Here is a 15,000-nt window from a genome sequence, read left to right as displayed (position 1 = left end):
CCCCACCCCCTTCCCTCCGGGGAGAGCTGGCGCTTGTGAATGGGAGTTGGTGCCCATGTGGGGGGGGGGGGTTGGGGACGGGGCGGGGGGGGGGGCCACCCATACCCCTTCAGGGACAGTCAGTGCCCTTGGAGGGGGACTCGAACCCTCCGGGGAGAGTCGGTGCCCGCAGAGTTGGGGGGGGTGGGGGCGGGAACTGTACCCTCTGAGAAAGTCGGTGCCTGTGGGAGGGGACCCGTATCCCCCTGGAGAGTCAGTATCCGTGAAGGGGAGGGGGGGAGGAATGGGGAGGGGGAGGGGTCCTCTCACATCCCCACCCCCCCGCCTCGGGTAGTGGTGTCAGAGCTCGGAGGTGGGTTGTGAGGAGCTCAGACTTGAAGCACTGTGTTTCTCTCTCTCTCTCTCTCTCCCCTCCTCGTTCCCCCTCTCTTCAACCCTCTCTCTCCATCCCTCTCACTCTCCATCCATTTCCCCATCTCCCTCTCCTCCTCCCTGTCTGTCACTCTCCCTCCATCTCCCTCGCCTCCTCCCTGTCTGTCTGTCACTCTCCCTCCATCTCCCTTTCCATCTCTGTCACTCTCCCTCCATCTCCCTCTCCTCCTCCCTCCCTGCCTGTCACTCTCCCTCCATCTCCCTCTCCTCCTCCCTCCCTGCCTGTCGCTCTCCCTCCATCTCCCTCTCCTCCTCCCTCCCTGTCTGTCACTCTCCCTCCATCTCCCCTCTCCTCCTCCCTCCCTGTCACTCTCCCTCCATCTCCCTTTCCATCTCTGTCACTCTCCCTCCATCTCCCTCCGTATCTCTGTCACTCTCCCTCCATCTCCCTCCCTATCTCTGTCACTCTCCCTCCATCTCCCTCCGTATCTCTGTCACTCTCCCTCCATCTCCCTCCCTATCTCTGTCACTCTCCCTCCATCTCCCTCCGTATCTCTGTCACTCTCCCTCCCCCTCTCCCTCTCTCTCTCTCGGGACAGCTCTGGGACCTGCTCCCAGCCTCGGCCCCTGGTGGTTTGGGGGGAGTTGGGAGACGGGGGAACGGGCGGAGGGGGTGGTGTTGGGGATACAGGGAGACGGGATGGGGAGCCGGATCAGGCTCCCGGGCTCCGCAGCTCACAGGAAGTAATCAGCCACCGGTTTCTTGGAGGGGATCCCGCGGGTTTCCTGAGGGGCAGCCTCGAAAATGATGAACTCTTTCTGGAGATGTTCGTCCAGTTCCAAAATCGCAGCGACATTCCCACACCTACCGGGGCAGAGGGGGGGGGGGAAGAGAGAGAGAGACAGAGAGGACAGCCGGTTAGAACCATAGCATTCCTACAAAGCAGGAGGCCATTTGGCCCATCAGATCACACAGACTCTCCAAATGAGCTTTTTCCCCAGGCCCTCACCCCACAACCCCACACATTTCCCATGGCCAATCCACCCTAACCTGCACATCTTTGGACACTAAGGGACAATTTAGCACGGCCAATCCACCCTAACCTACACATCTTTGGACACTAAGGGACAATTTAGCACGGCCAATCCACCCTAACCTACACATCTTTGGACACTAAGGGACAATTTAGCACGGCCAATCCACCCTAACCTACACATCTTTGGACACTAAGGGACAATTTAGCACGGCCAATCCACCCTAACCTACACATCTTTGGACACTAAGGGACAATTTAGCACAGCCAATCCACCCTAACCTACACATCTTTGGACACTAAGGGACAATTTAGCACGGCCAATCCCTCCTAACCTACACATCTTTGGGATACTAAAGGACAATTTAGCACGGCCAATCCACCCTAACCTACACATCTTTGGACACTAAGGGTCAATTTAGCATGGCCAATCTACCCTAACCTACACATCTTTGGACACTAAGGGACAATTTAGCAGGACTGTACACGGTGCTCCGAGTGTGGTCAAAACCGGACCAAAACTGTACACGGTGCTCCGAGTGCGGTCTAACCGGACCGGAACTGTACACGGTGCTCCGAGTGCGCTCTAACCGGACCGGAACTGTACACGGTGCTCCGAGTGTGGTCTAACCGGACCGGAACTGTACACGGTGCTCCGAGTGCGGTCTAACCGGACCGGAACTGTACACGGTGCTCCGAGTGCGGTCTAACTGGACCGGAACTGTACACAGTGCTCCGAGTGTGGTCTAACCGGACTGGAACTGTACACGGTGCTCCGAGTGCAGTCTAACCGGACCGGATATGTACATGGTGCTCCGAGTGTGGTCTAACCGGACCGGAAACTGTACACGGTGCTCCGAGTGCGGTCTAACTGGACCGGAACTGTACACGGTGCCCCTTGCCCTCTCTGCCTTACCTGTAACAGTAGTTAGGTGCGGACCACACGGTGAGAACGGTTTCATTGAAATGCCATTTGTAGCCTTCCATCACCAGCTGGTGAGCTCGGCAGATCATGTCGATGTCATTGGCTGCGTTAAACTGCGCGACCACATCGCTGCCAAAGAGATAACCAGCCCCCCTGGGACTGACACCCCAGCCTGTAGTGTCTGCGGGGAAACAAGAGGGGTACACATGGTCAGAGAGGCACAGAGAGGGAGCCCCGAGGGAGAACCTGAGGGGAGACGGAGCCCCGAGGGAGAACCTGAGGGGAGAGGGAGCCCTGAGGGGAGACGGAGCCCCGAGGGAGAACCTGAGGAGAGAGGGAGCCCCGAGGGAGAACCTGAGGGGAGACGGAGCCCCGAGGGAGAACCTGAGGGGAGACGGAGCCCCGAGGGAGAACCTGAGGGGAGACGGAGCCCCGAGGGAGAACCTGAGGGGAGACGGAGCCCCGAGGGAGAACCTGAGGGGAGACGGAGCCCCGAGGGAGAACCTGAGGGGAGACGGAGCCCCGAGGGAGAACCTGAGGGGAGACGGAGCCCCGAGGGAGAACCTGAGGGGAGACGGAGCCCCGAGGCAGAACCTGAGGGGAGACGGAGCCCCGAGGCAGAACCTGAGGGGAGACGGAGCCCCGAGGGAGAACCTGAGGGGAGACGGAGCCCCGAGGGAGAACCTGAGGGGAGACGGAGCCCCGAGGGAGAACCTGAGGGGAGAGGGAGCCCCGAGGGAGAACCTGAGGGGAGACGGAGCCCCGAGGGAGAACCTGAGGGGAGAGGGAGCCCCGAGGGAGAACCTGAGGGGAGGCGGAGCCCCGAGGGAGAACCTGAGGGGAGGCGGAGCCCCGAGGGAGAACCTGAGGGGAGGCGGAGCCCCGAGGGAGAACCTGAGGGGAGGCGGAGCCCCGAGGGAGAACCTGAGGGGAGGCGGAGCCCCGAGGGAGAACCTGAGGGGAGGCGGAGCCCCGAGGGAGAACCTGAGGGGAGGCGGAGCCCCGAGGGAGAACCTGAGGGGAGGCGGAGCCCCGAGGCAGAACCTGAGGGGAGGCGGAGCCCCGAGGCAGAACCTGAGGGGAGGCGGAGCCCCGAGGCAGAACCTGAGGGGAGAGGGAGCCCCGAGGGAGAACCTGAGGGGAGAGGGAGCCCCGAGGGAGAACCTGAGGGGAGACGGAGCCCCGAGGGAGAACCTGAGGGGAGAGGGAGCCCCGAGGGAGAACCTGAGGGGAGAGGGAGCCCCGAGGGAGAACCTGAGGGGAGAGGGAGCCCCGAGGCAGAACCTGAGGGGAGGCGGAGCCCCGAGGGAGAACCTGAGGGGAGGCGGAGCCCCGAGGGAGAACCTGAGGGGAGACGGAGCCCCGAGGGAGAACCTGAGGAGAGAGGGAGCCTGAGGGAACCTGTAATCCCACTGGGGGGAGGTGGTGTCCGTGGGGGAGGGAGAGGGGTCCCATAGCCCCCGTCCCCGGAGAGGGTGCAAACACGGGGGAACCGGGACGTTCCAGGCCGCTCCCAGAGGATCCTCTCTCCGTGAATTACCTTCAGGATCCGACCACAGCAGGTCACACATTGGACCATCATGAGGCACTTCCTGTTTCCGATCTATCGTCCGAATCTGGTCCAGGGTCTGAATGGACGGAGATAGGCCACCATGGACACAGAATATCTGAGAGAGAGAGAGAGAGAGAGATATCATCACCGTGAAATCACAGCAGGAAGTACATACAACAAACGCTCGCAGCAAATCAATAATATTCTCCATGTCCTGTACCCTCCCCGTGTCCCTTGCACTCACTCCTCCCCCCATCCCGTGCATCTCTCGCACTCTCACTCTCTCTGCGTCACACACACACCCAGATCCCCCCTCTCTCTCCCCTTGCGTCTCACACACACACACAGACCCTCCCTTCCCCCTGTTACCTTGCCGTCGATGATGGCTGACAGACTGAGGTAGTCGAAGATCTCGGTACAGTACCGCCACACAGTCACTGAGCCGTACTTCCGCAGACATTCATCATAAAATCCGTACACCTGGGTAATCTGTCTGCTCTCGTGGTTACCCCGGATCAGTGTGATTCTGTCAGGGTAACGTACCTACAGTGGGGGGAGAGAGGGGGAGCACAGACTGAGAGAGTCACCAGGGGAGAGCCGCACAGCACCCTCCCTGAACCAACCAAACCCTCCCCACCACCCTCTACACTGTCCCCCCCATCAAACACTCCCAGGACAGGGACAGCACGGGGTTAGATACAGAGTAAAGCTCCCTCTACACTGTCCCCCCATCAAACACTCCCAGGACAGGTACAGCACGGGATTAGATACAGAGTAAAGCTCCCTCTACACTGTCCCCCCATCAAACACTCCCAGGACAGGGACAGCAAGGGGTTAGATACAGAGTAAAGCTCCCTCTACACTGTCCCCCCATCAAACACTCCCAGGACAGGTACAGCACGGGGTTAGATACAGAGTAAAGCTCCCTCTACACTGTCCCCCCCATCAAACACTCCCAGGACAGGTACAGCACGGGATTAGATACAGAGTAAAGCTCCCTCTACACTGTCCCCCCATCAAACACTCCCAGGACAGGTACAGCACGGGGTTAGATACAGAGTAAAGCTCCCTCTACACTGTCCCCCCATCAAACACTCCCAGGACAGGTACAGCACGGGGTTAGATACAGAGTAAAGCTCCCTCTACACTGTCCCCCCATCAAACACTCCCAGGACAGGTACAGCACGGGTTGGCGGTTCAATAAGGGACAGCCTCACCTTCAGAGCGAGCAGTAGCAGGAATGTCTCGACACTGTAGAAACCTCGATCTACGAAGTCTCCCATGAACAAGTAATTTGTCTCAGGAACATCACCACCGACCTCAGGGAGGGAGAGAGAGAGAGAGAGAGACGTGTCAACAACTGTACCACAGGCACCAACTAATGCTGGGGACCGGTAACCCCGAGGAGGAGAGTTAGTGCCCACGAGAAGGGGGGAGAGTTAGAGAGGGGGGGAGAGGTGGGTGGAGAGAGGGAGAAAGAGTGAGTGAGGGGGAGGGGGACTGCGGGAGGGGGGAGGCAGAGCAGGAGAGTTAGAGGGAAGGGGATGCGAGTGATTCAGAGGGACTGAGACAGCGAGAGGTAAAATTCACTCACCCTGAACAACTCCTTCAGGTCATAGAACTGACCGTGAATATCCCCACAAACCTGTCAACACACAGAGAGAGGTCAGAGAGTGTGAGATAGATACCGCTCACACACACACACACACACACACACACACACACACACAAACACACACACACACCCCAGGAGGGGGGGTATCTGCTCTCTGGGATTCACTCACCGTCACTGGGGAATCAACTTGTTGAACATTGCTTTCTTCCACTAGAATCTCCCTGCAACACACAAAAATACACCTTCAACACGGCCCAGCGAGGGGGGGGTGGTGGGGGGGAGCGCGCGCAGCGGGAGAGAAGGGGGCAGTGGGAGGGGGAGGACACGCTGGCAGCACCTACCTGGCCTTGGCACACAGCGCCTTCACTTCATTCTCCTTAATGAGCTCACACTGTCTGAGCTGTTCAATCTGGCGATCCAGATCACTCACCTCCGTCATGGTGCAGGCAGCAATCTGAGAGACAGAGAGAGTGAGACAGAGAGAGAGAGTGAGACAGAAAGAGAGACAGAGAGAGAGAGAGAGAGACAAAGAGATGGTTAAGACACTATAGTTAAGAAAGCCCCACCAACGCCTCTACTTTCCCAGAAGACTAAGGAAATTTGGCACGTCCGCTACGACTCTCACTAACTTTTACCGAAGCCCCATAGAAAGCATTCTTTCTGGGTTGTATCACAGCTCGGTCTGGGCTCCCGCTCTGCCCAAGACCGCAAGGAACTACAAAAGGGTTGTGAATGTAGCCCCAATCCCATCACACAAACCAGCCTCCCATCCATTGACTCTGTCTACACTTCCTGCTGCCTCGGGGAAAAGCAGCCGGGATAATTAAGGACCCCCCCCCCCAAAGCACCCCAGACATTCTCTCTTCCACCTTCTTCCGTCGGGGAAAAAGGTACAAAAGTCTGAGGTCCCGTACCGACTGACTCAAGAACAGCTTCTTCCCTGCTGCTGTCAGACTTTTGAATCACAAAATCCCTAAACTGCAGAACGAGGCTATTCAGGCCATCGAGTCTGCATTGACCAGAATCCCACCCAGGCCCTAGCCCCGCAACCCCTCATATTTCCCCTGCTAATCCCACTGACACTAATGGGCAATTTCGCACGGCCAATCCACCCTAACCAGCACATCTTCTGGACTGTGGGAGGAAACCGGAGCATCTGGAGGAAACCCATCCAGACACGGGGAGAATGTGCAGGTTCCACACAGACAGTGACCCGAGCCGGGAATCGAACACAGGTACCTGGCACTGTGAGGCAGCAATGCTAACCCACTGTGCCACCGTACTGCCCCACAGTCCACAATGGACCTACCTCGCATTAAGTTGATCTTTCTCTACACCCTCACTGTGACTGTGACATTATATTCTGCACCATCTCCTTTCCTTCTCTATGAACGGTATGCTTTGTCTGTACAGCGCACAAGAAACAATACTTTTCACTGTATCCCCATACACATGACAATGATAAATCAAATGAAAGGTTAGGCAGATTGGCCATACTAAATTGTCTATTAGTGTCCAAAGATGTGTAGGTTAGGGTGGATTGGCTGTGCTAAATTGTCCCCTTAGTGTCCAAAGATGTGTAGGTTAGGGTGGATTGGCCATGCTAAATTGTCCCTTAGTGTCCAAAGATATGTAGGTTAGGGTGGATTGGCCATGCTAAATTGTCCCTTAGTGTCCAAAGATGTGTAGGTTACGGTGGATTGGCCAAGCTAAATTGTCCCTTAGTGTCCAAAGATGTGTAGGTTAGGGTGGATTGGCCGTGCTAAATTGTCCCTTAGTGTCCAAAGATGTGTAGGTTAGGCTGGATTGGCCATGCTAAATTGTCCCTTAGTGTCCAAAGATGTGTAGGTTAGGGGGCATTGGCCGGCAGATCGACAGGGCCGTCCGTCCCGACTGCCTGCCCCTCTACCGCAGCTATGTTCGCGGCCAGGTGTCCCTGGAGAGGGAGCATGGGGTGTCCGCGGGCACTGTCGAGGCCTTCCGTGCCCGTTGGGCACCGCAGGGGCTGAGGTGCCTTATAGACCCCGATAATCACATTTTGATTTGATGTGTCTTAACTTTCCTTTGTACCTTTTGTTTCTGTTCGGGCCGTTCCCCCTCCTTTTGGGGAGCTGCCTCCTTTTTCTTTGTCCGAACGTAATTTAAGTTTGTTTACTTGGTTTGACCCAAAAGACCGACCCAAAAGATCGGGGGTGGATTGGCCATGCTAAATTGCCCCTTAGTGTCCAAAGATGTGTAGGTTAGGGGGATTGGCCAAGCTAAATTGTCCCTTAGCGTCCAAAGATGTGTAGGTTAGGGTGGATTGGCCGTGCTAAACTGTCCCTTAGTGTCCAAAGATGTGTAGGTTAGGGGGGATTGGCCATGCTAAATTGTCCCTTAGTGTCCAAAGATGTGTAGGTTAGGGGGGATTGGCCATGCTAAATTGTCCCTTAGTGTCCAAAGATGTGTAGGTTAGGGTGGATTGGCCGTGCTAAATTGTCCCTTAGTGTCCAAAGATGTGTAGGTTAGGGGGGATTGGCCATGGTACATGGTTCCTGGTTCCTTTTGCCGTAGATTACCGAGCGATCCCGAGTACCCCGCGCCTGCGCAGACTCCCGTGCCACCGAAGGCCGAGCCATCGACGTCCACGCGCCTGCGCAGACTCCCGTGCCACCGAAGGCCGAGCCATCGACGTCCATGCGCCTGCGCAGAGTTCCCTGTCGGCAAAAGCAGAGCGAATCCGCTTCCCCCGCGCCTGCGCAGACCCCAGTGCCGGCAAAAGCCGAGCGATCCCCGAGTCCCTTGCGCCTGCGCACACACCACTGCCGGCAAAAGCCGAGCGATCCCGAATCCCCCGCCGCTGCGCAGTACGCTCGAGCCGGCACAGCCGAGCCACCCCTGCCCACCCCCCTCTCCTCCTCCTCCTCCCTCTTCCTTAGCGCCGCCTCTCCGGCCGCCCGAAGGCGCCGATCCCCCCACCTCTTCTTCTCCCACTTACATCTCCGCTGATTACCTGGTGTCTTTTCTCTCCCCCTGCTCTCGTGTTCCAGCGGCGCCGGCTCACCGCGTCCAGTTGAACAAACGGCGCGGCTCAGCCGCGGCTCGGCCGGGCACTCGATCCAAGATGGCGGCGGCGTCGACGGAGGAGGAGGAAGGGGTGAGCGAGGCGCATGCGCCGGGGGGTGGGCTGAGCGAGGCGCATGCGCCGTGTTGTCCATTTCCTTCACTCCGGGATGGGGAAGGGGGCGCATGCGCGCGGCCTCGCCCTGTAAAGGAGGGGAAGCGTCCCTTACGATCTGGTTGGATGACGTGGAGCGTGCCACTTGATTTGGGGGGGAGCGGGTGGGTTGCCGCCATATTTGTGAGGGGCGACCCCCGTCATATTTGTGGGGGCGACCATGGACAAAGGACGGAAATAACCTTGTCGGCGCCATGTTTGTTCGGGGCACCAGAGCGGACCGACATTTTCCTTCGGGGACAAAGGGGGCGTCCTTTTTTTCCTCCGGGCCAGGAAGGGGTTGGGGCGCCATTTTTGATAGGGGCATGGGGGAACAGCACCATCTTTGTGTGTGTGTCAGCTGTGGGGTCGCCATCTTTGTCAGGGGCAAAAGGATTGGCGAGTGAGGACGTTCATAGAGTACAGAGGGGAGAAGGAAAAGGATTTGATTTGAATTATTATTGTCACTTGATCATCTATATGCAGATCCACAAGAGATGGCTGAGATCCTAAATGAATATTTCTCATCAGTATTTACAAATCTAATCATTTTCCTTCTCCCCTCTGTACTCTATGAACGGTATGCTTTGTATAGCACGCAAGAGGCAATACTTTTCCCTGTTTCCCGTTACACGAGACAATAATAAATCAAATCAAATCAAATATTAAGCTGATCTTTCTCTACACCCTCGCTGTGACTGTAACACTACATCCTGCACCCTCTCCTTTCCTTCTCTATGAACGGTATGCTTTGTCTGTACAGCGCGCAAGAAACAATACTTTTCACTGTATCCCCATACACATGGCAATAGTAAATCAAATCAAATCAAATATTAAGCTGATCTTTCTCTACACCCTCGCTGTGACGGTAACACTACATTCTGCACCCTCTCCTTTCCTTCTCTATGAACGGTATGCTTTGTCTGTATGGCGCGCAAGAAACAATACTTTTCACTGTCTCCCGATACACGTGACAGTCATAAATCAAATCCTTTTCCTTCTCCCCTCTGTACTCTATGAACGGTATGCTTTGTCTGTACAGCGTGCAAGAAACAATACATGTGACAATAATAAATCAAATCAAAAAACTGTTTTCCCTAATCGAAAGTGGAACTCCTGCTCCTCCCTTACCTCCTGTTCTGTCTTTCCTGTAGCGTCTCTACCCTGGAACATTGAGTTGCCAGTCCTGTCTCTCCCTTAGCCATGTTTCAGTAATTGTTATAATATCCCCGTCCCACGTACCCATCCGTGCCCTGAGTTCATCTGCCTTTGCCCATCAGGCCTCTTGCATTGAAATAAATGCAGTTTAATCTGGGCTTCCCTTGCTCTCTGTCTTGCTTTTGCCTGATCTGTCTGGTGTTAGGATTACTGACACTGCCTTTGCGATTTAATACGCTCTCTTTAACTCCTGTCTTGTCCTCAAACTTCTCTTCCTTGACACTTGGGCTTCCTGGGATTTGAGAGTTGCAAGAATGATAGATTCCCTGCAGTGCAGAAGGGAGCCATTCGGCCCATTGGGGCATCGTCAACAGAGCACCCCACGTGCACCCTATTCCTGTAAACCCACATATGTACCCTGCTAATTCTCCCCAAATCCATCTTTGGACACTAAGGGACAATTTAGCACGGCCAATCCACCCTAACCTCCAAATCTTTGGACACTAAGGGACAATTTAGCACAGCCAATCCACCCTAACCTACACATCTTTGGACACTAAGGGACAATTTAGCATGGCCAATCCACCCTAACCTCCAAATCTTTGGACACTAAGGGACAATTTAGCATGGCCAATCCACCCTAACCTACACATCTTTGGACACTAAGGGACAATCTAGCACAGCCAATCCACCCTAACCTACACATCTTTGGACACTAAGGGACAATCTAGCACAGCCAATCCACCCTAACCTACACATCTTTGGACACTAAGGGACAATTTAGCATGGCCAATCCACCCTAACCTACACATCTTTGGACACTAAGGGACAATTTAGCACAGCCAATCCACCCTAACCTCCAAATCTTTGGACACTAAGGGGACAATTTAGCATGGCCAATCCACCCTAACCTCCAAATCTTTGGACACTAAGGGACAATTTAGCACAGCCAATCCACCCTAACCTACACATCTTTGGACACTAAGGGACAATTTAGCATGGCCAATCCACCCTAACCTCCAAATCTTTGGACACTAAGGGACAATTTAGCATGGCCAATCCACCCTAACCTCCAAATCTTTGGACACTAAGGGACAATTTAGCACAGCCAATCCACCCTAACCTACACATCTTTGGACACTAAGAGACAATTTAGCACGGCCAATCCACCGAACCTGCACATCTTTGGACACTAAGGGACAATTTAGCATGGCCAATCCTCCCTAACCTACACATCTTTGGACACCTAAGGGGCAATTTAGCATGGCCATCCCCCTAACCGACACATCTTTGGACACTAAGTGGCAATTTTGGATGGCCAATCCACTGAACGCGCACAGATTTGGACTGTGGGAGGAAACTGGAGCGCTTGGAGGAAACCCACGCAGACACGAGGAGAATGTGCAAACTCCACACAGACAGTGACCTGAGCCGGGAGTCGAATCCGGGTCCCTGGCGCTGTGAGACAGCAGTGCTAACCCGCTGTGCCGCCGTGCTGCCACTTTACCTTCTGCACCAATCTGCCATGAGGGACCTTGTCAAAGGCCTTACTGAAGTCCATGTAGACAACATCCACTGCCCTACCCTCATCGATCATCTTCATCACTTCCTCGAAAAACTCGATCAAGTTCGTGAGACACGACCTCCCCTTCACAAAACCATGTTGCCTCTCACTAATACGTCCACTTATTTCCAATTGGGAATAAATCCTGTCTCAAAGAATCCACTCCAATAATTTCCCTGTCACTGATGTAGGGGGACAGGTAACCATTGAGGTGGCAACATTGCCAGGTCTAAAGGGGCAGAAAGGAAAGCTAGTAGGGAAGAGGGTGGGCTGAATGGCTTCCGTCTGCAATCAGATATGATTAAGCTGTCAGTAGGTTAAATAACAACAAGTATCTAGGTTATCTCCACTTGGGAAAGCTGACTGTGGCAGGGTCGGTGCTGAGGGAGTGCCGCACTGTGGGGAGGGTCGGTGCTGAGGGAGCGCCGCACTGTGGGGAGGGTCGGTGCTGAGGGAGCGCCGCACTGTGGGGAGGGTTGGTGCCGAGGGAGCGCCGCACTGTGGGAGGGTCGGTGCTGAGGGAGTCCCGCACTGTGGGAGGGTCGGTGCTGAGGGAGCGCCGCACTGTGAGAGGGTCGGTGCCGAGGGAGCACCGCACTGTGAGAGGGTCGGTGCTGAGGGAGCGCCGCACTGTGGGGAGGGTCGGTGCCGAGGGAGCGCCGCACTGCGGGAGGGTCGGTGCTGAGGGAGCGCCGCACTGTGGGAGGGTCAGTGCTGAGGGAGCGCCGCACTGTGGGGAGGGTCGGTGCTGAAGGAGCGCCGCCCTGTGGGGAGGGTCGGTGCTGAGGGAGCGCCGCACTGTGGGGAGGGTCGGTGCTGAGGGAGCGCCGCACTGTGGGAGGGTCAGTGCTGAGGGAGCGCCGCACTGTGGGGAGGGTCGGTGCCGAGGGAGTCCCGCACTGTGGGAGGGTCGGTGCAGAGGGAGTCCCGCACTGTGGGGAGGGTCAGTGCAGAGGGAGTCCCGCACTGTGGGAGGGTCGGTGCCGAGGGAGTCCCGCACTGTGGGGAGGGTCAGTGCTGAGGGAGCGCCGCGCTGCGGGAGGGTCGGTGCCGAGGGAGCGCCGCACTGTGTATTGGGGAAAGTTTGGTTATATCTGGCGTACACACATTTATCACTTCCCCGCTGCCCCCATGTCGCGTTATCTCGTTCTCACCCTCTCTTTCCCCTTTACTCTGTCGCTTTTCTCTCCCTCGAACCCCTGACTCCTCGCACTCAGCCGTATCGAGCGCTGGGGGGAGGGGAGGTCTAGTCGAGAGCGTTTGACGGGGGGGGTGTGGAGGGTGGGATGGTCGCTGAGTGGAGAGTTAGAGAGAATTGCAGACACACACACACGGAGGGTTAAATATATTCTGGTTTATTTAGTGCTGCACCATCTACAGTGAGTGACAGAACACGCAACTCGCGTCGACCAGGGTGAGGGGTGGGGGCAGCCACGGTGGCGGGGGGGGGGGAGGGAGAGAGAGAGAGCCATCACAGATCAAACGGGGGGGGGGGGGGGGGGAGGGAGAGAGAGAGCCATCACAGATCAAACGGGGGGGGAGGGAGAGAGCGAGCCATCACAGATCAAACGGGGGGGGGGGAACACAGAGGAAGGTTGGGGGGGGTTGTGGGGTAACACCGATACACTGGCGACGAGGAGCGGGACACAGGGGTACACATCACTTGTAGGTTTCTTCAGCGAAACTGGCCACATCTGGGTAACAACACGTTGTTGGGGAGGGAGGGAGGGGGAAATGAATTCACTCACCACCCCCACCCCCCCCCGCAACAATTCAGATACATCCACCACAGCATTGACCCCACCGTGCTTGGGGGGGGGGGAAACGAGATTGCGGGAGTGTCGACTGGAGGAGACGTGGGGGGAGAGTTGGAGTGTAGTGTCGACACGGGGGGGGGGGCACAGTTTGGATGCGTGTGTGCGTATGACGAGGGGAGGGGAGGGGTAGTCTGCGAGTAGGACTCGATCTTGGAGCGGGCGGACTCTCCGACGCGTCCATCTTTAGTAAGCGTGGCCGGCGACGAAGAGAGATTGTCCAGCTGCAGCCCCAGCATGTCCGCTGGACACGTACTTCCCAACTGCGGCCTTTCCGTTAGCCTGAGGAGGGGGGAGAGAGAGAGAGAGAGAGGGGGGGGTTAACTCAGAGAGACGCCACAGGCCCCTTTACCAACCACCACCCCCCCAGCACGGCTAACATCACCCCCAGAATAGAGAGAAGCGGGGGGGGGGTTAACTCAGAGAGACGTCACAGGTCCCTTTGCCATGGCCAGCATCACCCCCACCCTGCCTGGAACAGGGAGAAAGAGGGGAGAGGGAGAGAGAGATTGGGGGGAGAGAGGGAGAGTGAGTGGGGGAGAGGGAGGGAGAGAGAGAGACAGAGGGAGGAGGGAGAGAGAGACAGAGGGAGGAGGGAGAGAGAGACAGAGGGAGGAGGGAGAGAGAGAGACAGAGGGAGGAGGGAGAGAGAGATTGGGGGGAGAGAGGGAGAGTGAGTGGGGGAGAGGGAGAGAGAGGAGGGAGGGAGGAGGGAGAGAGAGACAGAGGGAGGAGGGAGAGAGAGACAGAGGGAGGAGGGAGAGAGAGACAGAGGGAGGAGGGAGAGAGAGAGACAGAGGGAGGAGGGAGAGAGAGAGACAGAGGGAGGAGGGAGAGAGAGAGAAGAGGAGGGAGAGAGACAGAGGGAGGAGGGAGAGAGAGAGACAGAGGGAGGAGGGAGAGAGAGAGACAGAGGGAGGAGGGAGAGAGAGAGACAGAGGGAGGAGGGAGAGAGAGAGACAGAGGGAGGAGGGAGAGAGAGAGACAGAGGGAGGAGGGAGAGAGAGACAGAGGGAGGAGGGAGAGAGAGAGACAGAGGGAGGAGGGAGAGAGAGAGACAGAGGGAGGAGGGAGAGAGAGAGACAGAGGGAGAGAGGAGGGAGAGAGAGGGAGGAAGGAGGGAGAGAGAGAGACAGAGGGAGGAGGGAGAGAGAGAGACAGAGGGAGGAGGGAGAGAGAGACAGAGGGAGGAGGGAGAGAGAGACAGAGGGAGGAGGGAGAGAGAGACAGAGGGAGGAGGGAGAGAGAGACAGAGGGAGGAGGAGAGAGAGAGAGACAGAGGGAGGAGGGAGAGAGAGAGACAGAGGGAGGAGGGGAGGAGAGAGACAGAGGGAGGAGGGAGGGAGAGAGACAGAGGGAGGAGGGAGAGAGAGAGACAGGGAGGAGGGAAGAGAGAGACAGAGGGAGGAGGGAGAGAGAGAGACAGAGGGAGGAGGGAGAGAGAGACAGAGGGAGGAGGGAGAGAGAGAGACAGAGGGAGGAGGGAGAGAGAGAGACAGAGGGAGGAGGGAGAGAGAGAGACAGAGGGAGGAGGGAGAGAGAGACAGAGGGAGGAGGGAGAGAGAGAGCGTGAATGACAGAACCCCTACAATGCAGATGAAGGCCATTTGCCCTCCTCCTCTCTGCCCGATTGGGTTGGGCTGGAGCTGAAACCCCGGGGATTAGTGGGGGATAGTATTGAGCAGGCGGAATGGACTGACCTGGGCTCGCTTGATGAACTCTGCCTCTGCTGCTGGGGTGTTATCCTTCTTCCCAGACCAGGCTTTGAGA

At 56.8% G+C, this 15,000-nt stretch overlaps 1 protein-coding gene and 1 long non-coding RNA gene across 3 annotated transcripts; both read right to left on the bottom strand.

Annotated features, from left to right (window-relative positions):
• Positions 1 to 738: 738 nt before the first annotated feature.
• Positions 739 to 8,617, bottom strand: LOC145340762 (serine/threonine-protein phosphatase 4 catalytic subunit). 2 transcript variants are annotated; one of them, XM_080185223.1, is made up of 9 exons: positions 8,476 to 8,617; positions 5,840 to 5,952; positions 5,668 to 5,719; positions 5,478 to 5,528; positions 5,101 to 5,202; positions 4,253 to 4,426; positions 3,872 to 3,998; positions 2,323 to 2,512; positions 739 to 1,237 (listed from the first exon to the last, which is right to left on the bottom strand). In XM_080185223.1, exons 2-9 carry the CDS (start codon positions 5,935 to 5,937, stop codon positions 1,108 to 1,110), a joined length of 924 nt encoding a protein of 307 aa, XP_080041349.1. In that variant the 5' UTR covers positions 5,938 to 5,952; positions 8,476 to 8,617; the 3' UTR covers positions 739 to 1,107. The 2 variants fall into 2 exon arrangements, with proteins under 2 accessions (XP_080041349.1, XP_080041348.1); XM_080185222.1 differs by having other exon boundaries at positions 741 to 1,237; positions 8,491 to 8,617.
• Positions 8,618 to 13,330: 4,713 nt separating this feature from the next.
• LOC145340763 (uncharacterized) lies at positions 13,331 to 15,000 on the bottom strand. Its single transcript, XR_013886287.1, has 2 exons — positions 14,931 to 15,000; positions 13,331 to 13,512 (listed from the first exon to the last, which is right to left on the bottom strand). It is a non-coding gene; the product is annotated as an uncharacterized LOC145340763 (long non-coding RNA).

This window comes from Carcharhinus amblyrhynchos, unplaced genomic scaffold (genome assembly GCF_965287045.1).
Source record: "Carcharhinus amblyrhynchos unplaced genomic scaffold, sCarAmb.v2.hapA chromosome_1397, whole genome shotgun sequence".
NCBI lineage: Eukaryota > Metazoa > Chordata > Chondrichthyes > Carcharhiniformes > Carcharhinidae > Carcharhinus > Carcharhinus amblyrhynchos.
Note: the sequence above shows the minus strand (reverse complement) of the source record. Positions and strands in the feature narration are given on the sequence as shown.

Excerpts from the sequence above, each read along its gene's own strand:
- LOC145340762 (XM_080185223.1), bottom strand. The coding sequence starts at position 5,937 with ATGACGGAGGTGAGTGATCTGGATCGCCAGATTGAACAGCTCAGACAG. Across the intron at positions 5,720-5,839 it reads GCGCTGTGTGCCAAGGCCAG|GGAGATTCTAGTGGAAGAAA; the intron begins GTAGGTGCTGCC and ends TGTGTGTTGCAG. Across the intron at positions 5,203-5,477 it reads ACCTGAAGGAGTTGTTCAGG|GTCGGTGGTGATGTTCCTGA; the intron begins GTGAGTGAATTT and ends TCCCTCCCTGAG.